Source organism: Nicotiana attenuata, unplaced genomic scaffold (genome assembly GCF_001879085.1).
Source record: "Nicotiana attenuata strain UT unplaced genomic scaffold, NIATTr2, whole genome shotgun sequence".
Taxonomy (NCBI): Eukaryota; Viridiplantae; Streptophyta; class Magnoliopsida; order Solanales; family Solanaceae; genus Nicotiana; species Nicotiana attenuata.
In genome coordinates, this window is record NW_017674211.1 from 21883 (window position 1) to 47847 (window position 25965).

Consider the following 25965-nt stretch of genomic DNA (forward strand, 5'->3'; position numbering starts at 1 on the left):
AGAGCAGGTGGCCCATAGTTATCAGACTCCCGTAGTGTTGCCAATTGGGGGGGTTCAACCGACTATTGCCGCAAACTTGAGGATAGGACCGTGATGTCAAATGATGAGCTGAAGAGGTTAGACAAGTTCACGAAGTTGCATCCCTCACTTCAATGGTACACCTTCACAGTATGCTCAAGGATTCTTGGATCGTTGTTATAAGATTATACGCAATTTAGGACTAGTTGAGTCCAATAGAGTTGACTTCACTGTGTTCGAGATACAGGGTCCGGCCAAGAGGTGGTGGTAGGTTTATGAGATGGGTAGACCAGTAAGATCACCTCCTCTTACATGGGCTCAGTTCTCCAGAGTGTTTTTTGGAGCAGTTTGTGCCATGCACCAGGTGAGAGGAGCTAAGGAGGTAGTTTGAGTACCTACAGTAAGGTTAAATGTCAGTTACTGAGTATGAGATGAGGTTTACAAAGTTGTCCCACCATGATATTACTTTGTTTCCCACTAAAGATGAAAGAGTGAGGAGATTCATTGAGGGTCTTCACCCTAGTATTCTCCTTGTTATGGCTAGAGATACTGAGACCAGATCTTTGGTCATCAGGTGGTAGAGATAGCTCGTTGTGTAGAGCGCACCCATATCGAGACTAGGGAGATGATTCATGGTAGGGACAATAGGTCTCAATATTTAGGTAGCTTTAGTGGTGCCTCATTTGGAGGTTAAGGCCGATTTGGGAGAGGCCATTCTAGCAGGATGGTTTATCATTTTGAGGAATTTCAGTGCAGTCGTCATTCGGTGCACTCCCAGCTCACAGTTCTTACCGTGCTCTCTTAGTTCAAGTTTGTCGGTACCGGATTCTTCTATTGGTTATTCTAGTTCACGGAGTCCGACTCCGGCTTCGCAGTCATTTTCGATCAAAGATTGCTATGAGTATGGAGAGTTGGGGCATGGCAAGAGATTGCCCCCGACTTTGCAGAGGTCTAGTGTAGCAGGGATGTCAAACTATGATTTCTGCACTAGTTGCTACACCACCTGCTCGGCCAGCTCGAATTGGAGGTCGTTCAGGGTGCGGTCGTCCTAGAGGGGGAGCTCAATCTAGTAGAGGTCAGGCCAGATGCTACGTGTTTTCAGGGAGGACCAAGGCTCTTGCTTCTGATGTAGTGATTACAAGTATCATTTATGTGTGCCACAAGGATTCTTCAGTATTGTTTGATCCTAGTTCTACTTATTCATATGTGTCATCATACTTTGCTTCTTGTTTGGATATGCCTCGTGGTTCTCTTTATGCTCCTCTGTATGTGCCTACGCCTATTGGTGATTCTATTATGGTGGATCGAGTTTATCGGTCATGTGTGGTCACTATTTATGGTTTTGAGATGAGGGAGGACTTCTTATTGTTTGATATAGTGGATTTTGATGTGATCTTGGGTATGAATTGGCTATCTCTGTACCATGTTATTCTTAATTGTCACGCTAAGGTCGTGATGTTGGTGATGCCAAGGTTGCCAAGTTTGGAGTGGAAGGGTTCTCTTGGTTGCAATCCTAGCAGAGTAATTTCATTTTTGAAGGCTCAACGCATGGTTGAGAAGAGGTGTTTGGCGTATATAGCTTTTGTTTGAGATGTTAATGCTGATACTCCTACTGTTGAGTCAGTTCTGGTAGTGTGGGAGTTTCCAGATGTGTTTCCAGCAGACCTATCGGGAATGCCACCCGATAGGGATATTGATTTTGGCATTCATTTAGCACTAGAAACGCAACCTATCTATATTCCTTAGTATTATATGGCTCCAATAAAGTTGAAGGAATTGAAGGAACAGTTACAAGAGTTTTGGGATACGGGGTTCATCAGGCCTAGTGTTTTAACTTGGGGTGCGCCGGTGCGGTTTGTTAAGAAACGGATGGGTCTCTGAGAATGTGTATTGACTATCGGAAGTTGAGCAAGGTGACCATCAAGAAGTAGTATCCATTTTTGTGCACTAATGACTTGTTTGATCGGCTTCAGGATGCCAGGATGTTCTCGAAGATTGACTTGAGGTCGGGGTATCACCAGCTGAAGATTAGGGCTTCAGACATTCCCAAGACTGCTTTCCGGACTCATTATGGGCATTATGAGTTCTTGGTGATGTCTTTTGGGTTGACTAATTCCCCAACAGCTTTCATGTATCTGATGAACAATGTGTTTAAGCCCTATTTGGATTCTTTTGTCATTGTGTTCATATATATTGGTGTATTCCCGTAGTAAGGAGGAGCATGAAAAGCATTAGAGGATCGTGCTTCAGACTTTGAGAGAGAAGAAGTCGTATGCTAAGTTCTCCAAGTGCAAGTTTTGGTTAGACTCGGTGGCATTCTTGGTTCACGTGGTATCTAGTGATGGGATCAAGCTGGACCCGAAGAAGATTCAGGTAGTTCAGAGTTGTCCCAGACCTTTTACCGCTATAAACATCACGAGATTTCTGGGTTTGGCTGGTTATTACCTTCGCTTTGTAGGGGAGTTTCATCTATTGCAGCCCCGTTTACTAAGTTGACTTAGAAGGGCGCTTCGTTCAGGTGGTCGGATGAGAGTGAGGAGAGCTTTCAGAAGCTCAAGACAGCTTTGACTATAACTCCAATGTTGGTTTTGCCTTCAGGATCAGGGTCGTATATGGTTTATTATGATGCTTTGCGGGTTGGCATTGGGTGTGTGTTGATGCAGGACGGTATGATGATTGTCTATGAATCACGCCAGTTGAAGCCTTAGGAGAAGAACTATCAAGTGCATGATTTGCACTTAACACCTATTGTACACACACTCAAGATTTGGAGGAATTACTTATACGGAGTGTCTTGCGAGGTGTATACGGATCATCGGAGCCTCCAGCATCTGTTTAAACAGAAAGATTTGAATTTGAGGCAATGGAGATTGTTGGAGTTGTTGAAGGATTATAATATCATATTTCTTTATCCTCCGGGGAAGGCCAATGTGGTAGCAGGCGCCTTGAGTAGAAAGGCGGAGAGTATAGGAAGTTTAGCATATATTCTAGCTGGGGAGAGGCCTTGGGCTAGAGATGTTCTGGCTTTGGCCAATAGATTCGTGAAATTGGACATATCAGAGCCTAGTAGAGTCTTTGTTTGTATTGTATCTTATTCGTCCTTGTTTGAGCGCATCAAGTCTTGTCAATATGATGATTCACATTTGTTTGTCCTTAAGGACACGGTACAATGAGGTAGTGCTAAGGAGGTGACTATTGGTGATGATGGTGTGTTGCTGCTTTAGGGCTAGATTTATGTTCCTAATGTGGATGGTTGAGTAAGTTGATCCTTGATGAGGCTCATAGTTCATGGTATTTCATTCATTCGGGCGCTACTAAGAAGTATCATGATTTAAAGCAGCATCATTGTTGGCGGAGAATGAAGAAAGACATTATTGGATATGTTACTGGTGTTTGAATTGTCAGCAGGTCAAGTATGAGCATCAGAGACCTGGTGGGTTGCTTCAGAAGATTAAGATACCGGAGTTAAAGTGGGAGCGAATCACTATGGACTTTGTGGTAGGTTTGCCTCAAACATTGAGGATATTATGAAATTTGGGTAATTGTGGATAGACAGACGATGTCCTCATATTTCATTCCAGTCATGACTTCCCACACTTCGGAATAGTTGGCTAAGATCTACATCCAGGAGATTGTTCGATTGCATGGTGTACCTATTTCTATCATCTCGGATTATAGCACTCAATTTACTTTGTATTTCTGGAGAACGGTTCAGCATGAGTTGGGCACGCAGGTTGAGGTGAGTACCGCATTTCATCCTCAAACGAATGGGCAGTTTGGGCGAACCATTCAGATTTTGGAAGATATGTTTAGAGCTTGTGTCATATATTTCAGAGGCAAGTGAGATCAGATTCTAACTCTAGCGGAGTTTTCCTACAACAACAACTATCACTCGAGTATCCAGATGACTCCGTATTAGGAATTGAATGGGAGGCGATGTCGTTCTCTGGTTTCTTAGTTTGAGATGGGTGAGGCTGGGCTATTTGGCACAGATTTGGTTTGTGACGCTTTGGAAAAGGTGAAACTTATTTAGGAGCGATTGCGTACAATACAGTCCACGTAAAAGAGTTATTCTAATAGGAAGGTTCGGGATGTGGCATTCATGGAGGGTGAGAAGGTTCTTCTTCGAGTTTCACCTATGTAGGGCATGATGATATTTGGGAAGAAGGGCAAGTTGATCCCTCGATATATTGATCATTTTGAGGTGTTAGAGAGAGCGGGTGAGGTGGCCACAGACTTGCTTTGCCACCCAGCTTATTGGGAGTTCATTTGATGTTTCATGTTTCAATGCTTCAAAAGTACTATGAGGATCTGTCACATGTATTGGATTTCAGTTCAGTGCAGTTAGATGAGAATTTGGCTTACGAGGAGGAGCCAGTGTTCATTTTGGTTAGGTAGGTTTGGAATCGAAGGTGGAAGAATATTGCATCAGTGAAGGTTCATCGAAGAGGTCAACCGGTTGAGGAGGGGACTTGGGACACCGATCATGATATGCAGAGCAGATATCTTCACCTTTTCTATATCCCATGTATGATTCTAAATTTGTTCAAGAACGAACGTTTATTTAAGAGGGGAAGAATGTAATGACCCGGCCAGTCATTTTGTTTATTTTGAGTCTTTTTCCGCTATTTAATGCATCTCGTATGTGTATTTTTTGATATGTGACTTGTGACAATGGTCGGTTTGGTTTTGGAAAGATTTTGGAGTGAATTGGAACACTTAATTCCATGGTTAGAAGCTTAAGTTCTAAGAGTTGACCGAGGGTTACTTTGGTGTAAACAACCTCGGATTGGTGACTTGATAATTTCAATAGGTTTATATGGTGATTTTGGACTTAGGCATACGTCTGGATTTGGATTTGGAGGTTCCTAGGTTTATTTGGCTTAAATTGGCGAAAGTGAAAAATTGAAGGTTTGGAAGGTTTATAGGTTTGACCGGAAGTTGACTTTGAGGCTATCGAGGTCAGATTATTGTTTCGGGACTTGGAACAGGTTCTTTATGTCATTTGAGATTGGTGTGAAAATGTGGGGTTATTCCGAGTTAGTTAGACGTGGTTTGGTGTGAGTTTTGAGAGTTGGAAGTTGATTAGTTTATTAAGCTTTAATTGAGGTGTGATTTGTAGTTTTAATGCTACTGTGTGTAATTTGAGACCTCGTGTAGGTCCGTATTATCTTTTGGTACTAGTTGGTATGTTTGGACGGGATCCCAAGTGCTCGGGAGTGTTTCGGATGGATTTCGGATCATTTGAGCTTGGTTGGACCTCTGAAGATTTGCTGGTGTCTGGTGTGCTTCGCGATCGTGGAGCGGGTCTCGCAATCGCGAAAGCTTATTTTGGGGCAGTGGCATTTTGTTCTTCGCGTTTGCGATAGGTGAGTCGCGTTTGCAAAGCTCTGTTAGCAGTGGCCTCCGCGTTTGCGACCAAGCTATCGCATTCGTGTAGAAGGTCGGAAGGCTAGAGAAGGCTAGAGCTAAGCTAAGCCTTCGCGTGGGTGAGACCGCATTTGCGTAGGCTTGAGGTTGGAAGTGCACCGCGTTCATAGGAGATGGATCGCGTTCTCGATGGGTAACTTCAAGGGTGGAGCTGGTTGTGCTTCGCGAACGTGAGGCGTGGGTCGTGTTCGCCAAGGTTATCACTGGGCAGAATTATAATTTCAGGATTTAGACCCAGTATTTCATATTTTAAGCCTTAGACTTGGAGATAAGCGTCTTTTTAAGGAGATTTTCACACAAGGCAAGAGGGTAAGTGATTTCTACTTAATTTTAACATTATATCTTGTTTACCCATAGATTATGGGATTTGAAGGAGAAATTTCGGGATTTTGACTATAGTTTTGACCCCGATTTGGTGTTAGATTTGGATGAAACTTGTATATTTGGACCCTTATTCAAATGAATAGTCGGGATTTGCAACTTTTGTTGGGTTCTGGGAAGCGATCTCGGGTTAACTTTTTGGTTGACTTTTTGAAATTTGATAAAGATTGAAGCTTTATTACTTGGATCTATTTATGAGTTTTTTCACTAGATTCGAGTCGTTTGGAAGTCGATTCGCGTGGGAGGCTTTTTAGAGTATTGATTCACGCGCTTTGAGGTAAGTAACTTGTCTAAATTTGGTTTGAGGGTAATTTCCCTGTTAGCTATAGTATTTGACATATGTTGGGGGTGATGCACATGCTAGGTGACGGGCGTATATGCGTACATCGAGATTATTCATGATCCGAGTAGACCTTAGGCTATTATGTGCCTTATTTTGCTATCATACCCCGTTATTTCCGTATTTTATCTACTTGTATGACTACTTGAGCTATTATTCATGCTAGAAATCGTGTCTAGCCTATGTGCTTATCTATTGGAGACATAATAGGGCTATTCTTACTATATTGAGATAATTGCCTTAATTATAGCCATATTCTCAATCATGATGTTACATCCGTGTATTATATCTCTATCTCTATGCAATGTTTATATGTTATTTTATATGTTATTGATGCCCTTATATGTATGACGCTGAGTATTGTGAGATGTGAATATTTGAAACTTGAGCGATTAATGACTGACCTTGGACGATAGATCCGATTTGATATTGATAGTGAGATGAAGCGTATGCTAGCCCCCAACATTGGGCTAAGTGTTATTGATTATGTGTTGATGTGTGCACCAGGCCCTATGTTGGGCTAAGTGATATTGATCGTTGACTTAGATTCGATCAGTGCTTGGACAAGGACCCGCCCCTCCGAGTGAGGTATTAACCGTGGGCGCAGGCACATGGTCATATATATGCTTGAGTGAGGGACTTTTGTCAGGAACCCGTAGAGTGTTGAGTGTTGTTGTGTGTGATGATTGAAGGGCAGTTATGTCAGGCACTATCCATGTGTTGAGATTCGATATACCTGATGATTTAACTACGATATTGTTGATTCTACCATGTATACTTGTCATGCGGGTATCGGGTTATGTTCTTTCCTTATGCTTATTGGTACTTGATGTCTCTATTTGATATGTTGAACTTGAAACACACAGTTAAATTGCTAAAACCATGTGTAGGTGATATATGTGGAAGAATCTATGCCTTAACTGATATTCTTGAAATGCATGCTTATTTCTTCTCTTATTTTGAAGAGGTCAAACTTGATATTACTTGAGCTATCTTTCCATTTGTCATTATTATACTATTATTGTTGTTATTGGCTATTGGTATTGAATATTGGACCTTTCTAATCTCGTCTCTGCTTTCAACCCGAGATTAGGCTTGTTACTTATTTAGCACATGGGGTCGGTTGTACTCTATGTGTAGATCCAGGTACTGCCGATAAAGGTGATTACTAAAGTGTGGCACCAGTACCCGTTTTCTTAGAGATTTCGAGGTAGATGATGTTCTCGTTTACCGGCCTTGAAGTCCCTTTTCTCTTGGCTTATATTATCATTGTTCTATCATTCAGGCAGTATTATATTTGGAGATCAGACTTTATATTTAAATTCTGTAGCGCTCCTCTACTCAGTGACACTAGGTCGTGGGATGGTTTTAGTGGTATCATTGCTATTGACTTCAGTTATTTGTGATTATTCTATTGTTGAGACTATTTAATATTGTTATTTGAGTTTATTGATGTTTATTGATCGATGGTTTGACTAACAAGCAATGTTAGGTGCCGTCACGGATCCGGTGAGAGTTTGGGTCGTGACATCGAGTCTCCCCAATATTAGTCACCCCTTTTAAAACCACTAGGATATATGCCTCAATCTGCACAACAAGTGCAGAAGTATAGTATAAGTACAACCGAGCCAATGTACTCAGTAGTATCGAGCATAGCCTCGATGAGGTAGTGATGAGGTTATGATAAGATATTTACCATATAAACATGTGTAAGTAATAGGCAGGAAGCATTAGCAATAGAGAGAGAAAAATAAAAGTATAAGATCAAATAAAAGAAATGACAAGGTTTACGGGAATAACAATAAACACCACAGTATAAGATCAAGACATCATATGCGTTGCGGCATGCAACTCGATCCAAACCTCAATATTGCTATAGCATGCGATCCGATCAAACCAATAAATTTTTATAGTGTGCAACCTGATCCAATCAATATACCGTTGCAGCGTGCAACCCGACCCAATCTCAATAGAAATCCACATGAAAACCAACAAGAAACAAACATGATAAGAAACATGATATAATATTATGGGGAAAACAAGCATAATATACCGATAAACATGATAGACAATTCAAAATTTCAAGAGCCATCTCGCTCATATATCCCAGCAAGGCCTCAAAGATAGCTAATAACATGTAAATAAAAAAGGAGTCTCACATTCCAACATAGCTTAATATAATAGCACAAGAATTAAACAAGGACATGAAGAAAACTACTTTTACCCGCATGCTTTTACCCATAACAAACACATATACACTCGTCACCATGCATATACGCCATCCCCAACACATTTAGCACGTAGCAAGTAAGACATCTACAATCTAATTTCCTCAAATCAAGGTTAACCATAATATTTACCTCTTTCGGAATAAATCAACAATCCAATTCCGCTTTTCCTTTAGAACAAGCTTCCAAACAACTCGAATCTAGTCACATAATAAAAAAGTCAAAACAAGCTTAAGGAACCCTACTAATACTAAAAGGTTCTATCTTTAACATATTTGAAAAAATTAACAAAAAATCAACTCAGGCCTATTTGGTCGAAATCTCAAATCAAGACAAAATTCTAATTATCCATTCATCCTCGAGTCCAATTATGTGATTTATTTCTATATTCGGCTTGAAATCGAGGTCTAAATCTCCAAAACATTTATATCTTAAGTTACTACCTAAAATTCTATTTTACTCTTTAAAATCCTAAATTTAGAGATAAAAATCTATGGGGAGTAATGGAAGTTAATCAAAATAAAGTTAAAATCACTAACCTTTGAATTTGAGAAGAAGTCCTCTCAAAAATCACCTCCAAACAAAGTCTAGGTCCAAAAAAATGGAGTAAAATGAGCTAATCTTGGAACCCTCCCCTTTTTAACCAGCTGCAGATATCACAATTACAAACTATTGTTCGCAATTGCGAAGCTTGCAAATACGAACCAGTGGTTGCAGATGCGAGGTTTACCTAAGTCACTAAAGTCGCAAATGCGAGTGAAAATTCGTAATTGCAAACATCGCAAATACGATCCCAATTGCGAAGCTGAGCTTCCCTTTCCAAACCTTGCAAACGTGAGTTCTCATTCGCAAATGTGAACCTCGCATTTTCTAGTTGGTCATCACAAATGTGATGACTGTAGCACCAACAATGGAAAAACTCTAAAAAAAAACTTCTGATATCAATCTGAAACTCACCCGAGCCCTCGGGACTCCATTAAAACAAGTCTATAAATCTTACACGAGCTCTCTTGTAAGATCAAAACATTAAAATAACACCAAAAATCAACAATCAAAACTCAAGAACACATATATTCGTAACTCAAATTTCCAACTTTCAACTATAAGAGCCGAAATGGCCTCAGGTCATCCGGGACCCAAATCAAAATATATGTACACGTCCAAAATCATCATACAGACCTACTGGAATGATTAAACACTGATTTGAGGTCGTTTATCGAGAATGTTCACGGTGGTCAACTCCAACAACTTTAAAGCTCTAGAATTGAATTTCTCTATCAAAACACATCTAAACTTTATGGAAATCAAAACGAATCATATATACAAGTCATAAAATATCAAATGAAGTTATTCAAGTCCTCAAATCACAACAGAGAAAGCTAGAACTTAAAACGACCTATCGGGTCGTTACTGATTCGCCATTTTGAGATCGCTTTACTTGCACCTTGGTCTCTGGGCATTTGAATGCTCAAAACTCGTGTATTTTGGGGTGGATACACTGGAAAAAGGTCACTGACTAAATAACTACATCTCATATCTACTCCCATCAATAATTTTTTCTATGTTCGTATTTTAGAAACCTATTAATCACAACCTACTAATATGTTCTAGCAATTCTCACAATAGGACCAACTCAAAATTAACCTAATAGAAAAGGATGAAGTGTCAGCTTCGTTTCCCTCTGTGGCTATGAAGTAGATCACGTTAAAATCCTTTTATTTTTGTCAATTCATATATCAAAGTAAATTTTTATCACTTATTTCGATTTCAGTACTATCTGCAAGCCGAGAGTGCTGATCTCAAATTCTAGGGAAAATTACTCAATAAGGAACTGTGGAAAATAATATTTGCTAGAATAAATTCTAAAAAGACATAAAGTAGCCATAAAATGTCGGATTTACATCTAGTGAGTCAAAGAAAAGAAAAACTACAAAGCGTAAGAGACGAATTTTGAAATCCCAAAATGGTAGTTAAAAACGAAAATCCGACACCAAGAGTACAAACGTTAGATTTCAAATTTACTCAATAGCTATTACTGTGAATTGCATGTTACATAACGACCCAACCGGTCATTTAGAGTTATACAATCTTGTTCTGTGATTGAAGACCTTGAGTAGGTTCATGTGATATTTTATGACTTGCATGTATAGTTGGTTTGGTTCCAAGAGATTCGGGAATGATTTGGAACACTTAGTTCCTAATTAGAGGCTTAAAGTTGGAAGAGTTGACCAAAGTCAATATTTTGGTAAACGAGCACAGGTTCATAATTTGAAAGCTTCAGTAGGTCTGTATGATGATTTTGGACTTGTACGTATGTCCGAATTTGGTCTCTAATAGCCCGAGAAGGATTCAGCACTATTGGTTGATAGTTGGCAAATTGAAGAACTTAAGAGTTCATAAGTTTGACTAAGATTTGACCTTTGTATTATTGCACTTTGCTTCGTGTTTCGAGCCTTCGAATACGTTCATAAGGTATTTGGACTTGTCGAAATATTTTGGAAGAATCTTGGATGGCTCAGGTATGATTTGGATGTATCTTGTGTAAGTTGGAAGTTAGAGGACTTGAGAAAGTTTATGATTTTGGTTTGATGCTTGATTCTCAGTTCTGATGTTGTCATACGTGTTTTGAGACTTTGTACAAGTTCGCATAGGGTATGTAGACTAGTTAGGATGACTGGAAAGGGTCCCGGGGACCTCGGGTGAATTTCCGGGTATTTGGAGAGTGGTTTGAAAGCGAAAAGGTTGCAGAAAAATGCATCAGATGTGGAGGCCAAGGTGGACGCTTTGCGTCCACCCTCTGTTGCAAACCAGGAGGAGTGAAGTGTGGACGTTTCGCTTCTCATAGCGCATCCGACACTTGAAGCTGAAATTTTAGCTTTTTCTATAAAATACCATTTCACACTTGGACTTTATTATAATATTTGGGGAGCTAGGGAGCTCGAATTGAGGCGATTTTCACCTAAGACGATGGGGTAAGTAATTCTCACTCAAATCTATGATTATAACAAGAATCTAGCATTAATTTTAGCTCTAAATCAAGGAATCTTAGAGAGAAAAAGAGGGTTTTGGTTTGAAAGATAAGAAAGTGTATTCTGGAGTTTTAAACACCAATTTGGACTCGGGTTTGGAAACTAATATTTAGATTCGTGCAATTAGGTCAACGATATTCGACCTTGAATTCGGGTTTTGACCATGTGGGCCCGAGTTGACTTTTGTTAACTTTTTGGAATTTCTTTAAAGATCGAATCTTTATTGATTAGGAGTGCTTCCTTTAGTATTGTTGGACTCTCGTGAGTGATATGTGGCTAGGTTTTTAGAAATTGGAGGTCAAGAACAAAAGAAAATACGTGATTTGGGATTGAAGACTAGCACGGAAAAAGTAAGTATCTTGCTTAACCTCGACTTGAGGGAATATTTTCTAAAATAAACTTACGTGCTACATGTTATGTGTTTGGGGTGACGTATATATGAGGTGACGAGTGTATATGCCGGCACCAAGATTATATCATTCTCGGGGTAGATTTTAGGCTTTGTTATGCCTTGTTTTGGTACATGATCTGCTTGTGATATGCTTTAATTGTTTGTATGACTACTTGAGTTTTCTTATTCATGATAGCTTTATTAGGAAATGATGGCTATTTGTATGATGAATTACATGTTGGGGTTGTAGTCATACGTTACACATATGCATACATCAATGCATAGAGATCATATCTTCTACACATGGATACATCCATGCATAGTTATTTCTCCGTCTATATGCATCATACATGTTTATCTCTTATTCATATGCATACATATTTGCATATGATTCTCTTATATGGACTGATTATGGCACGTGAGTTGTCTGTGCGGTTGATATTGTTATGGCACGATGATTTATGTCGTGCGATTATTGTGAGATTGATATTATTATGGCAAGGTGGCTTATGTTGTGTGGTTATTGTGATATTGATATGTTATAGCACAATAAATTTCCGTGTTGGCGCTTGGATATGAATCAGTCTCTCCGGAGTCAGATGATCACCTATGTTACATTGGGCCCTGTGAGCATAGGTAATACGCCTTGTTGGACCATATGGGACGTGCTGGATCATGTTAGAGCACATGGGGTGTGCTGGATACTGGTAATGATTTATTCTTGAGCATGCATCGATATTCTAGACTCATGTAAAAGCATTCATGTCTATCATCGACATATGCGCGTTCATGCATTTTACATATGCATGAGGCTTGTTTGTAGATTATGGGATACTTGGAGAGTGTCGGGCTGATGTACAATCATCACACATGACATCTTAGACTCATGTACTAGCACTCGTATAAATGCTATTTGAAAATTGATGTGAAATTGGGTCTTATCATGCTTAGACACTCTACATTCATGTGGAATTATTCGAGTTAAAGCTACTTGGTGCAAATCTCCTTTATATGCGTATTCGGTGCATTTGTATATACTTTGACCTGGTTACTTAGAAAAGCATGTTTATTACTTCTTTCCTGATTGAGCACTTTATTGTTGATATCCTTTGTTTCCGGCTATTTCTTGGTTATTTTTCTATTATTGTAATGCCTATGAGCTGCACAGGTTATATAAAGTGAGTATCTTTTGATTAAGCCTCACCACTTATTTCGGATTAGTACTGTACTAACTGAGTACACAAGGTCGAATATACTTATACTACACTTCTGCACATTCCATACAGATTTTGGAGTCGAACTGTCGTGGAAGTAGAAAGCTAACATTGAAGATGTACCAACGTTCCAGTTACACGCTACCATTTTGTACACGGTAGTTTAGGACTTGTATTTCTATTTATGCATATTCCAAACAGCTGATGTATTTTCTTCACACCAACGTTGTACTTCTTAATTGGCTTACCTAACGGGTTGAATTAAATGCCCTCACAACTTCGTGGAATTTGAATCCTGACAAACGGTGATGCAGGAACTGGAAGTTGGGATCAATGAGAAATTCTGATAATGACAAATCTCAAAACCAGAAGTTGTTCCTTAAAATCAAGCTATACATGTAACACCTATAATCACCGTATAATCAATGTATATGAATTGAACTACCAGCATGCCGAAAAGTTTGCCAAAATCCTGAACCTCTACAATGATAAAAGTCTGGTATCATAGAAGTCGGAGCTGAAGAAAGCAATGCTTTGGGAAGCTCATCATGTAGAAGTTTCATGATAATCACTAAATGATAAGTCTCTATAACGGAAGCTCACTATAGAAGCTTATCTAATTGAGCTTCCAAATCCTGTATCGAGACCATCTTGACAAGGTCTTGTCTATCCTCTGGTGTATATTCTTTTTTCAGAAGGGATAGCACTTGAACGTGTGCTTCCAATATATTAGTCCTGCACAGATATGAAAAAGGATTTAGGGGTTCAGAATCCTTTCAATGATACAAAGTACAAAATAAGAAACTGCATATTATTACATTTTTGCAATACAATCCATATGACCTTATTCTCAGAATTTAAATTAATGCGTGTTAGTTTTTATAATTCTGTAATAATTGGATATTTCTAGTAGAAAGCCATCATTTTCAGCTAAAGCTTCTGTGCGCAGGCTGTACTTTTTTGTGACCATAAAATACATATTGAAAAGGAAGCCATTGACTGGAATTTCAACAAGTTTTCATCTTTAGGGAAGAAGTTTTCAGCAACAAGCTCATGCTGGGAATGAACATCAGAAAGGAGAATTGCTTTTTTTCATGTCGGAAAGCATGAATTTATCAATCTGATTTTGCAAACTTAAACCCTACTCAGAGAACACATACACACACAAAGAAGGGACAGGATTGGAAGAAGATAAAGAAAGTTCAACCCAATTCAAAAGGGGGAAGCAAAAAAGAATACAGACGCTCTCAATTCGATTTCCACTAAAGTGTCAAGATTTACAAGGTTAGCAGATTAAACAAGTTTTGTTATAGATGTAACTGCACAAGAGATCTTACTTAATGGGTTTGAAAAGTATAGCACGTGTCGATGAATTCTGCAGATAGAGCTTCATTTTGGCCAATATCCTAGGCAAATCTTCATTTATTGCTGTGCTGACCTGTGTCAAATAAATGGATCAGCATGTTTATTGAAAAAGAGGGGAAATCTGATTGAATAACAAAAGTCAACAGGCATGATGTTTGCTGATTAAAAAAAATCAGTAGGAAGTTGACTTGTTTGGTTATGTTGGTTGATTCAGGCACTTGTGTAAAACAGTGTCAATGAGTTTTTCTTAATTCAACAAAAGATAAGGCAAAAGTCTATCTGTTTACCTTCTGAAGAAGCTCAGCAATCTTTTCTGGTGAAGCAAAAGCATGATCCTTGAGTGGCTTTGCAATCCCAGATACCGGTTTTTGATTTTGACTACCAGATAATGCAACTTTAACAGCTGTAACCTTCAGACATTTCATACCGAATAGTTAAAATCTTAAGAAGATTCATAAGGAAATGAACAGTATCTTTGCGACCAGAAAAAGGGAAATGAACAAATCTGCTAGGTCGTAAATATATCAGATTTTGACCGGTTCAAACCTCTGACTATGGGTCCTACTACTATTTCTGATCCTACCCGTTTTTAGAAAGACCCAATCATGCAAGTTTTCAAGAATTTCTTCTATGTGCTCATCTGACCGTATGAAATGAGCTCAAGCATCTTAGGTTTTAGAGAAAAGTAGGATGTAGGAACTCTTCTCACTACACATTTTGGACCATCTACTTTATATCATTTAACACATTCATCATGTTTGTAGGGTTAGAAGTTCAATTCAAGATAGAACTTTGAAAAAATTCAACAAGATTTGAAGGCTTTCATCTTTTGATGCAATTCTTCCCATTTACAAACAGTTCTTAAACTTCTCCAGATAATCATAAATCTTCTTTTCTTTCTGGAGAAAGCGAGATGTAATCACAAACAACACTAATTCAAAGTAATCAAATTTTCACTAGTTTGATACTTTTCAAATAAATTTTGCTCATAGGCAGTTAGGGCATTTAGAGATTCCCTTTACACTTCGAAAATATACATAACTTACTGGCCAAACTTTGTCATAGTGGTTGAGGGAGTTTTCTCCATACCATTAGGTCAAGAGTTCAAGGCTGGTACGTAGCAAACAAAAAAAGAAAAAAAGATATACATAACTTCTACTACTTTTTATTTCTGTGTGCATAATATCGGCATGAAATGAGTTTAAATGGAATAACATAGTCAATGGAGATTCACATAGCCGACCCCGACTTGTTTGGGACTAAGGCATAGTAGTTGTTGCAGTTAGGGCATGCAATTGGGACTGATATTAGTAAAATTACACTTTTCTCCTCTGTATTAGCTATTAGGAAGGTAATAAGAACATGGAGAGAGACGGTCCATCCACGACACATAATCTTTCTAAGTTTGACCCCTCTGTCCTACCCCCAGCAGCCTGGAGGCAGTTAACTGGACAAAGTGTTGTGTTTTCTTATAAAACAGCCTACAAAGCTACAACTGTTTCAAATGGAAGTTATAAAACAAAAAAGAGACAAGTAATATGTCTCAAACTCTAGTTTCAAAGGTATTGACACTGGTAAGTTTCTATATCAAAATTAATCACAAAAAGATGCAGGTACATAAATCTATACAATATTAAAAGTACGAAGGCTCTTAGCAAAATGCCGTTCGCCTTTTTTACCCTTTTAAAATAGAATTCATACTAGACAAAATTGTCATTTTATTATTTTCCTAAAATTTAGGATTTCAACATTAGTAACTAATAATTTTTACTATCAAACATTTCCTTATTTAAATACAATTTCAAGATTTTAAAAACATTTCCTTCTTTGAATACAATTTCAAGATTTTAAAAAGGCATAAGAGCAATATATTTTAACTAATTTAGACGCCTTTAATAAAGACATCGGAATTCAATTGCTACATTAAGTTTTACTAATTAACTATCAATATTTAAATATTTGCTTCCAAGGCCTAACATTTAGGATAACTTATTCTTTTCCTACATAAAAAGGAACCCTTCCAAGCCTAAAAAGGAAACGTGTGTTGGCCACTTTCTTTCTAACCACTTATATTTATTTTAATTTTTTAAATACAAATTAAATTTGACAAATTTTATATAACTTCTTAATAATCGTGTTAGTTATAAGATGGTGATAATAACTAAATTTAGTAGCATTGTTGCAAGAAGATCAAAATAAGATCTCCGTTCTTCTTTATATCCAGTTAATGATATTAAGGATATTATAACTAATGACCTTGAATTGGACGTGATTTTTGATAATTTGTCGTTATTTTTTATTGAGCGACGGAGTTTTGCTGCTTAGCTACATAATTTTTATGTCGCGATTTTTGTTTTAGTTGACCTGTCTAGAATGCACAGTACCTAAAACAATTATTTTAATACAATGTTAAAATAAAAGAGGCGGATACGTGATAGATCACGTATCTGAATTATCCGAATTGCTTCCATGCTTAGCTAGGTCATTGTTATTTTTTAACTAAATAGAATCAATATATGTCATTTCAAGAGCTTATATTTTTTAAATTTTATTTTATAACTCAAATATATTATTTAATATTATTTATTAAATTTTTTAAAAGTTATATTCATATATATAAGGTACACGCGCAACGCGCGTATCCTAACACTAGTTAGATAGAAATGCATAAAAAAAGTTAAAAGTATACAAGGAGGAGGCAGCTTCTGAGCACTTGAAAGTTAATGAGAACTCGATTAAATATCTATAACTAGTGCAATGATTACGTTTACAATGAAAGAGATACGTGGGAAGGAGAAAATGCTCTTTTATCTGGAGAAGAAAATGTATTCTGCCAGAAATCATTAATTATTGAAAGAGCAAAGTTGAAAATGATGAAAGACTGCTTCTGCAAATAAAGAAAAAAAAAGACGTAAATGGAAAACATAACTAACCTTTGTCACGAAAGAAAGCAATGGTTCCACGACCAACTTAGTCACTGACATAATGAACTCCTCACATGTAGCTTTCAGGCTTTTCTCCAGTTCCTGTATTTAAAGAAGTTATTTTTACCATAAATTAAACTTCTAAAAAAATTGAATTCATCATTTATATAGCCATTTATTTGACCCTGCCCCACCTTTTCCATGGATGAGGGTTGATAATGTCATATCTTTCCATGTAAATGTTGAAACCATTGTTTCATACGAAAGAAAGAGGGCTAGAGAAGGTGATAATAATTGTTTACACAGAAGACTCAAACTAAATGCATGAAGATTAATCCTTCTTAATGAGATGAGAGGGAAAAATAACTACAATCCATATCCATCGATACAAAAAGTCACTCTTGTTTTTGCAGCACCAATACAACACTTGAGTGACCCGATAGCAAGCTACCGTACAGGACTCTCCCCCTTAAAAAATTGAGCTACATCATGTGAACTGATGGCCCACATATCATATATTAAACTGATAAGAACAGATACTACACTTGATCTTAGCCAAAAGGCCAAGAAAGGTATATACTAAAAGTCACTCAAGTGAAAACTGCTGAAAACTAACTGGAGCATATACCTTCTTGGCATCAATTTGACTTTCCAATACTCGTGGAGATAAATTTCTGGCTAATGAAGTTGATCTTGACCAGTCGAAGATTGACGCCTGACCCCTTAGAATCCGCCTGAGATGCTCCTGGAAAATTATAACAAATATACAAGAAAGTTTCAGAATCTAACCGTCAGTCAAACATTAATCTAAAGCTAACAGATTGGTGCACATGTAGCATGAGAATTGAAGGCTTAAACTGATGGTCCATTCTACTGCAGAATAGAAGACGTGAATGGCTTTGAAAGGAGATTAGACAATCTTATTTTCTTTGATACCCGAGAAATCCCTGAGGGTCAGTGACGTAGGGTTTGAAGCTCGGTGGTTAATGGGCCTGCCCCTTTATCCTTCTCTACTTAAATATCAGGCTTTTGTTTGCGGCAAGGTTTGAACCTGCGATGTGCGCCTAACCCATATCACGCATTGCGCTTCTCCACTAGACCAAAGCCTCCAGGGCAAGGGATAAGACAATATTTGCTGCTGTTAGGCTACAATGATCCATTCTCGGACATACTGGGATACCTTAACATGGACTCATGGAAGCCCTTGATGAGTTTCACAATAATGGGGGTTATGAAAGAGCATCCCCACTGCTTCGGTCTTCAAATTTCTTCATTCAGGAAGTCCAATGAGTTCAAGACCATCTTCGCCGGAAAATTTATACACTTGAATTCCCGCTACTTTCACATTGTTCTTTTGCAAAGAATTGTGGCAGAGATCATTCAGCATCTTGGGTGTAGCAGTTGTCCCGCATTCTAAGCTTGTCCTTTGCATCAAGTTTTGGGTTTTGGTATATTCTAGCAAGAGAAAACTTTGTGGACTATCAATATTCGGGGATTTTGTGATGCATTTGGCTTGAAAGAAATACGAGAATATTATTGGAGAAGAATATGTCTGCTTATGTATAGGACAGAACAACTCTTTTGGCACACCAGAGCAAGATCTTTACTCAAGATAGAGTCATTTGGACTGTAGAGATTCTTTTTCTCAACTACCGGATCTTCAGGGAGATTGAAGGCACCTCTGTTTGGGACTGGCCTTATCCTACTACCATTTCATCTTCCCTATATGTTGGGACTGAGAACTATTCATCTACAGCTCTGACATGGTATACATATAAGTACACCACTGTCTTCCCATGATCCTAGATAGGATCAGAATCTTATACATGGGATAGTTTGTCACTCGAGCATTTGTACCATCTGAGTCAGCCAAAATTTGTGAAGGAAGCAATTTGTAAGTTTGACTCTAAATTAACTAAACTTTTGATCTGAAAAGACTTATGCTTCAAGTTTACAGACAATCAAGGGAAAAGTTAACTCTAGCACACAAATGTGTCTGATGCAGCATTCGTACACGAGCAGTGTCACCCAGAGTTGCCAAAAGAATTAAATCAAGGAAGTGTGAAGAAAATAATGATAGGTCCAAACTTGAAAAAGGAGATCAAATGCGTTAGTGTAATTCACTGAAGTCAACTTTGCATTTCTTCTTAATTCCATAAGAGATGACTTCAGTCTAATATTGCATAATGGAACGAGCAAACTCTACCTTATAACAAAATAAAACAATTTAATAGCATTGTCTCTTTCATTCAAGATAATGTAATTATCAGAGGAAAATACATTTGCAGCAGAGAACTGATGGAACCTGAAGAAATGAATACCAACAGAAATAGTAGATTCTCAATACTGACCAGTAAATGCGAAAAATCAAGCTCCTTGTGTGTGACTGAAAATTCTATGTCAAATGGGGCAATCTGGAAAGCATCTTAAGTTAGAAACCTGCAGTTATGCCAAGGAACTAGGAATTTCAAAAGCATGTAAGAGAAACCTGCTCTCTAAGGATGAGTAGATGCTTTATCAAGAAAAGTTGTGCATCCATCGATGACGATCTTTTGCCAATAAGTTTGCTAGCTTTCTGAAGGAATTTAAAGTTTAGCAATAACCAACAGCATATTGACAAAAAATGACGAATACAGCATTACAAATTTCAACAGCATAATCAGCGGAACAGTCAAACACATGAACTTCAACAAAAGAAACTTACTTGGATGGATAAAGAGCAGAACTCTACAGCTTCCTGAGAAAGAAAAATAGGATTTAAGGATCCAGAAACATCTAACTAAAATTAGAAGGGGTAGTGGTAGCAAAAGTAACCGCTTACCTGGGCTAATCCAGTAAAAACGGCTGATTCTAGAGAACAGTACAGTTTTGACAGACATGAGATGGTTTTCTCCAATGGTGGATACCAGGTTCCGGAAACATCTGGGTTTTGTTCAGTCTGCACCAAATTTAAAATAAGGAGAAGCAGAGAATATGGTGCAAAATAGCAAAAAAGTAAGGAGACACAGAATATAGTGCAAAATCGCAGAAAAGCATGTTTAACAGCAAAGAGACAGCGAAAGAATATCTGCAAAAAACAATTTCAAGTTACATAAATCAACATATTTTCTTCTAAAACGTTTTTTATATATAAATACGCCAAGAAGTTGATGGCAAAAATAGTTTAGTACATGCATGTATTAGGACTCCCAAGAGTCAAGCCTCCTTATATAAAGTAGCAACTCAAAATCAAGTAATAAAAATCCTGTTCTCATCACATCAAGATGCATAGTTACAATCATAGTTGAAATGCCCAGATCTTTGAGAAGGTTCCTAACCCAGACCCTCAAGCTATTCAAAATAACCAACACAAGCTCTATACTAACATAAATCCTAAAGTCTCATCTTAAAATACAGAAAACAAATAATAAAGAAAATAATCTTAAATTACAAATTCCATGAGACCTCTTATTTTCAATTTTCACACCTTGGAACTTCAATATATTTTGCTTCGCACTGTGCAGTAAACGTCATAAAACAAGAATCACAGGTCAAGAACGGTTACCTCAAGTCTTAAGCAAGATATTGATTAAAAAACCGTAATAGGAAAATATATCAAACTACAACCTCCATAAAAGAATGCAAACTTCTCCACCAAAAAATTACAAAGAAAAAAAGGATAAAGATAAAAATAAAAGCCATCCTAGCTCGTACTTCCTCTAAAGATATAGGTTACAGAAGTCAACTGAATACCCGTCACAGGATAAAGAGCTTGGCACTTACAGATGGTGAATTTAGTTCTGCTGACACAGATTGCTCCAACTTTTTAGGGTAATCCAAATCCTCGTCTGAAGGAAGGTAGTTTGCAATCTGAAAACAAAGCGGGGAAAGAAGGCATGATCACATTATTTGCAGACCAGTGGTTGCTTGTGAAGAAGTTCAAGCATATAGAAAGCAAAAATAAATATGCACTTCTTAGTCCAGTTATCCCAGCTTATATGGCGTAATCTCCTTCTCTTATCAATCCCTACTTATCATATTCCCCTAATAAAAAACGTTTTCCATCTCCATTCAAATCTATTGAAACTCGTATCACAACTTTTCAGTACGAACTAGTTGGCAACAGCTGTTAACCATGTTTCCCGTTTGAACTCATCTCAAGCTAACGTTATAAAACATTTGAAACTCATACCACTTTGCATTATTTAATTCAAAAAAACGACGCACAGAGTAGAAATGAAAGTATGGCAGGAAGAAGGAGAAAAGATTAGACTGGGAACCGAATAAACTCCAAACAAATATCAAATACGACAGTAGCAAAACTAAGGAAAGCACGCAAATTTTCCTCATAACGATGGATAGGGCTCATTTTCCACAAATTTGTAATGAGTGAGTAATGACAAAGAATTGCAAGGCCTTTCGCTGGGATCTTCTCTTTTCTTCGGGGTTTTGGGTTGCATATTTCACTGTACACAGAATGTTTTGTGTCTTTGTACCGGGGTGGCATAACCTTGGTGTCTATTTATAAAGGCAGAATACATAGATGGTTCCCTAAAGTTGCCCATTATTTTCACTTAGCTACCTCAACCGAGACTTGTACCTATTAGATACTCCTTCACTCATTAAAGTTAACATGGCCAAAAAAGTGAGAAGCTCAAAATCCCATTTTTCTCTTAAGCACGTGAGAAGCTCAAAATCCCATTTTTCTTTTTCTTTTTATTTTTTTAAAACTATTTTTACAGAACCACCTGATACAATCCTACCGCCATTGCTCCAGCACTGTCGCCCCTACAAAAATCCTGCCACCATTTTTGTTTAATCTTCTTCCGTCTTCGATTTTGTACTACTCCCAGATTGAGATTTTCAGTAATTACAAACTAATTTTCTGGAAGAGCAAGATAAAAAAATGATATAGAAACAGACCGAATTAGTGACCTAGAAACGTGAATCTACCCAAATCAAGAAAATCCCTCATTTTCACTTATGGTCAATTTGTTCCAAGGTACTATTTATGACATCGATCGAAGATAGTGCAAATAACAACAACAACAACAACGACCCGGTAAAATCCAACTAGTGGGGTCTGGGGAGGGTAGTGTGTACACAACCTTACCCCTACCCCGACGGAGTAGAGAGGTTGTTTCCAAAAGACTCTCAGCTCAGGAAGACGGAAAGAGACAATATCAGTACCACCAACAGATACCATGGGAAAAATAACAGCATCATGAAAACCAGAAAATAGATGCAAAGCAAAAGCAATAGCCATTAAATAGACCCGGCACTATGAAAAACGAAAGAGTAGTCAGACACAACATTAACCACTAGCAGTCTAAAGAAGAGAGCAATAAATTGAAAAGTAAAGCTATTGGACAACAGTATATACCATGAGATACAACTGCTTATGTTTGAGTATGAACAAATATTCCACTTTTAACCAAAATCTATGCACCAGGAAAAAAACGGCCAAATTTATCCAGTAACTTATTTTGCCACTATCCATCTATCAATGAGGGTGCTAGTTAAGTGGAGAAATCGAGAGGAAAAGAACAAGAAAGAGATTAAAGTAAGTGGCAAAATTATAACAGCAAAGTTTAGCATAATATGATCCCGTATCCAAGTAACACAAATAAGCTGCCATACAGCATTTAAATACAATGCCCAAGCAATACTTTGAATAGTTACCTCATCACGGATATAGGTGCGAGCACGAAAAGTTAATCGCTCATGGACATCTGCTAGAATCCTGTCCAGAGTTGGACGCAGCCCAGCCAATGATTCACCCCGTCTGCTCAGTTGTTCTCCGAGAACTTCAACTTTAAGGATATCAACCAGTTCACAAAGAACATCCAGGTTTGTTTCGTGAATAAGTTTAGGGCGCAATGTATCATAAAGGAAAGTGCACCTGCAGTAGTAGGACCCAAAGGTTCACATCGGAGGTAATCGTAAACCTTAAAGGTTCACATAAAGCTCAAGTTTAATGATCAAAAAAATAAAGCTCAAGTTCAAGCAGCTTCAGTGGCATATAAATAATATAACTAGAAACCCTCGGGTCAATGCTTCATTAAACTGTTGTAACTGGACCAACCAAGAGATGGGTCAGGCTCAGGAGCACGTGAATTTAGAAGCTATGCATAGAAGATTTATATCATGAGACTTGGGGACAATATCCTGAGACTTGCATTCTCAAACATTTTCAAAATTTCATGCCAAAAGGAAATGACAGTCCAACAAGTCCAGATGATACAAAATGGAGAAGTTTTTTTGGGATTTGAGGTTTACAAGGAACTTTCAGGACTGGGAAGTGGCAGAATTCCAAAACCTAGTTGAATTGCTTCACACACAAGGAACACCATAAGCTAACCACGACGTATAGAAGTGGGGGGCAGAAAATAACAGAGTATTTTCTGTTAAATCATTTTATCAGAAGCTTCTGGTTAGGGAGGAGGTTGAATTTCCACATAGAATTCCATCCCTAAGGTTCCAAGAAAGATATGCTTCTTCACTTGGTTAAACAGAAATATAGCTTGAGAATGCACGAGGCAGAGATATCTGATTGTGTATCTCTTGTTAATAGAAGGGAGCAAAGAAAAAAGTAAAGTTAGCAAGTGCAACCCATAACATGTTCCACTACTTTTTTATATAACAGTGAATTACATGTTCCACTACTTAAACTTACCAAGATTTAAAATCTGACATTAGATTAATTATCAATAACCGTAACTCTTTGCCATTGATATTATCTAATCACATTAACTTATCCAGAAAGACTTAAAAAATGATGAAGATTAAATCTAGGTCTAATTTCGATGGATTAAAAAGAGCATGGCTTTGTTTCTCTCTGCCCCCACAATCAGGAAGGATGTACATATAAGTTAATGTAAAAATATCCAGAGAAGGAAAAAGGAAAATTTATGAACCAAAAGAAAGGTGCAGGTTTAAGGGATATCTCATATCCACCCACGGGAGAGTAATTTTAAATCTCAGTAAAGAGGTAATTCACATGTAGTAATTGATAGAATTTGGTTTCCTTACCCACCTACATGATTTTAAATTTCCAGGTACAGGAAACTGCTTCCCTACCTAACCGAGAAATCTCCGAAGGCCAGCCGGCATACAGTTCGAAACTCGGTGGATAATCCCGGGCCCCTCTACCTTTTCTCCACTTAAACAAATGTTTTCACACCTTTTGAGTTAAGGCTTATATTTGAAGGACCTGGTTTTCCTTTGGAGTAACTATAACTTTCACATGTGACCTCCACATATGTATCACGAAGACTTAAGGACACAAAAAAGCAGTTGAAGCAACCTACAAATCTAAACCAGATGAGAAATCTGTCACAGCTCTTTCCAAGGAAGGCTTCAAGTTCCAAACTAGGAACTAATCTTGTGCTTGCGGTAAGATCTAACGTGACGATCACTAAGCTATTGGGCAGCCTCATAGTTAACACTGATTTTCATTACCGCACAAATAATGTGTCAGGAAACATTTACACCCACTTGATACCAAGAAGGTATGCCCTGTATGCATTGATAGCAACTCTGGCCTAGGTAGGTCTTAGAACAGCACAAGTTACCAAAATGACAAAGCCTTACAGGCATAAACATTTTGCAATGTTGGCTCTCTTGCTTATATGCACATGACAGCAATATAGATGGTCCAACCCCCCCCCCCACCACCACCACCACCACCACAAACAAGACGAGAAAAAGAAAAGGCAAATCAGAAAGAAGCTGGAAAGGAATGAAAGCAGCACAAACAGGTCCAAATGCAGAAAGAAACCCACAAGAGAACTTAGGCAACTCACAGAGGATCTACAAGAGGAGTCAAACTTGAAATGTCCTCTGAAGATGATGGGAAGAAGTGATTGAAGAGTTGATGCTCTAGCTGACACACCTGCATTAAGATGTCAAAGATAAAGTATGGAGACTTGTTCATCTCACTTTTACACTAATATTAAAATGTCCAAGTTAGAATTATGGAGATATATATATATATATATATATATATATATATATATTTGGCCTTTTTAGTGCTAGCTGAAAGTGAAGTAATGGCTTTTGTGCAACGTCGAAAGGGTCCTGATGTAGTGGGATCGTTTGGGTTGTTAGAACCTCTAGCAGATGGTTCGAAATTGATTCTATAAGAAGATATTTCACCAAGTAGTGCTAATTTCTCCCGTACTTGATCGATCGAACTACGATGATTGAAATGAAGATAGACAGACTTCCGTGAGAAAGATAGAACGGCAAAACTTTATATATATATATATATATATATATATATATATATATATATATATATATATATATATATATATATATATCAATTTTACCCTAATAAGCTTCAGCAAGACCTTTTCTAGAATCAACTTCCGATAATAACTTTGGGAATAGTGATTTGATTCACCAGAAAACATATAGAAGTTCTGATACTTTTAACATCATTCATACTAAATCCAATTAGAGGAAATATTTATCCACATTAAGATGAGCTAAACTTTTAAAAGAAAAGGTAATTCGTGGCTCTCTAATTTAGAACTAATTACTTTGAATTCATCCTGTCAAATAAAAAGAAAAATGAATTTGGATCGCACATATGACTATCAAGACTAGCAGGTCAAATTTCAATTGTGTCCTTTTCTACTTCTTCTGATCCTCCCCCCCCC

The 25965-nt window shown here is 37.7% G+C and overlaps 1 protein-coding gene across 3 annotated transcripts in view; it reads right to left on the minus strand.

The window, feature by feature from the left end:
- Positions 1–13361: 13361 nt before the first annotated feature.
- LOC109218204 (conserved oligomeric Golgi complex subunit 3) overlaps positions 13362–25965 on the minus strand; it is a 19320-nt gene continuing 6716 nt past the window's right edge. For all 3 annotated transcript variants that reach the window (XM_019382554.1, XM_019382552.1, XM_019382553.1), the window contains exons 15-26: positions 25105–25193; positions 22982–23201; positions 21083–21169; positions 20142–20258; positions 20025–20057; positions 19809–19895; positions 19672–19734; positions 17949–18065; positions 17330–17422; positions 14684–14806; positions 14369–14469; positions 13362–13766 (exon numbers count right to left, since the gene is read on the minus strand). In XM_019382554.1, coding sequence (XP_019238099.1) covers positions 13634–13766; positions 14369–14469; positions 14684–14806; positions 17330–17422; positions 17949–18065; positions 19672–19734; positions 19809–19895; positions 20025–20057; positions 20142–20258; positions 21083–21169; positions 22982–23201; positions 25105–25193 — 1263 coding nt within the window. In that variant the 3' untranslated portion in view covers positions 13362–13633. The remainder of the gene's footprint in view (positions 13767–14368; positions 14470–14683; positions 14807–17329; positions 17423–17948; positions 18066–19671; positions 19735–19808; positions 19896–20024; positions 20058–20141; positions 20259–21082; positions 21170–22981; positions 23202–25104; positions 25194–25965) is intronic.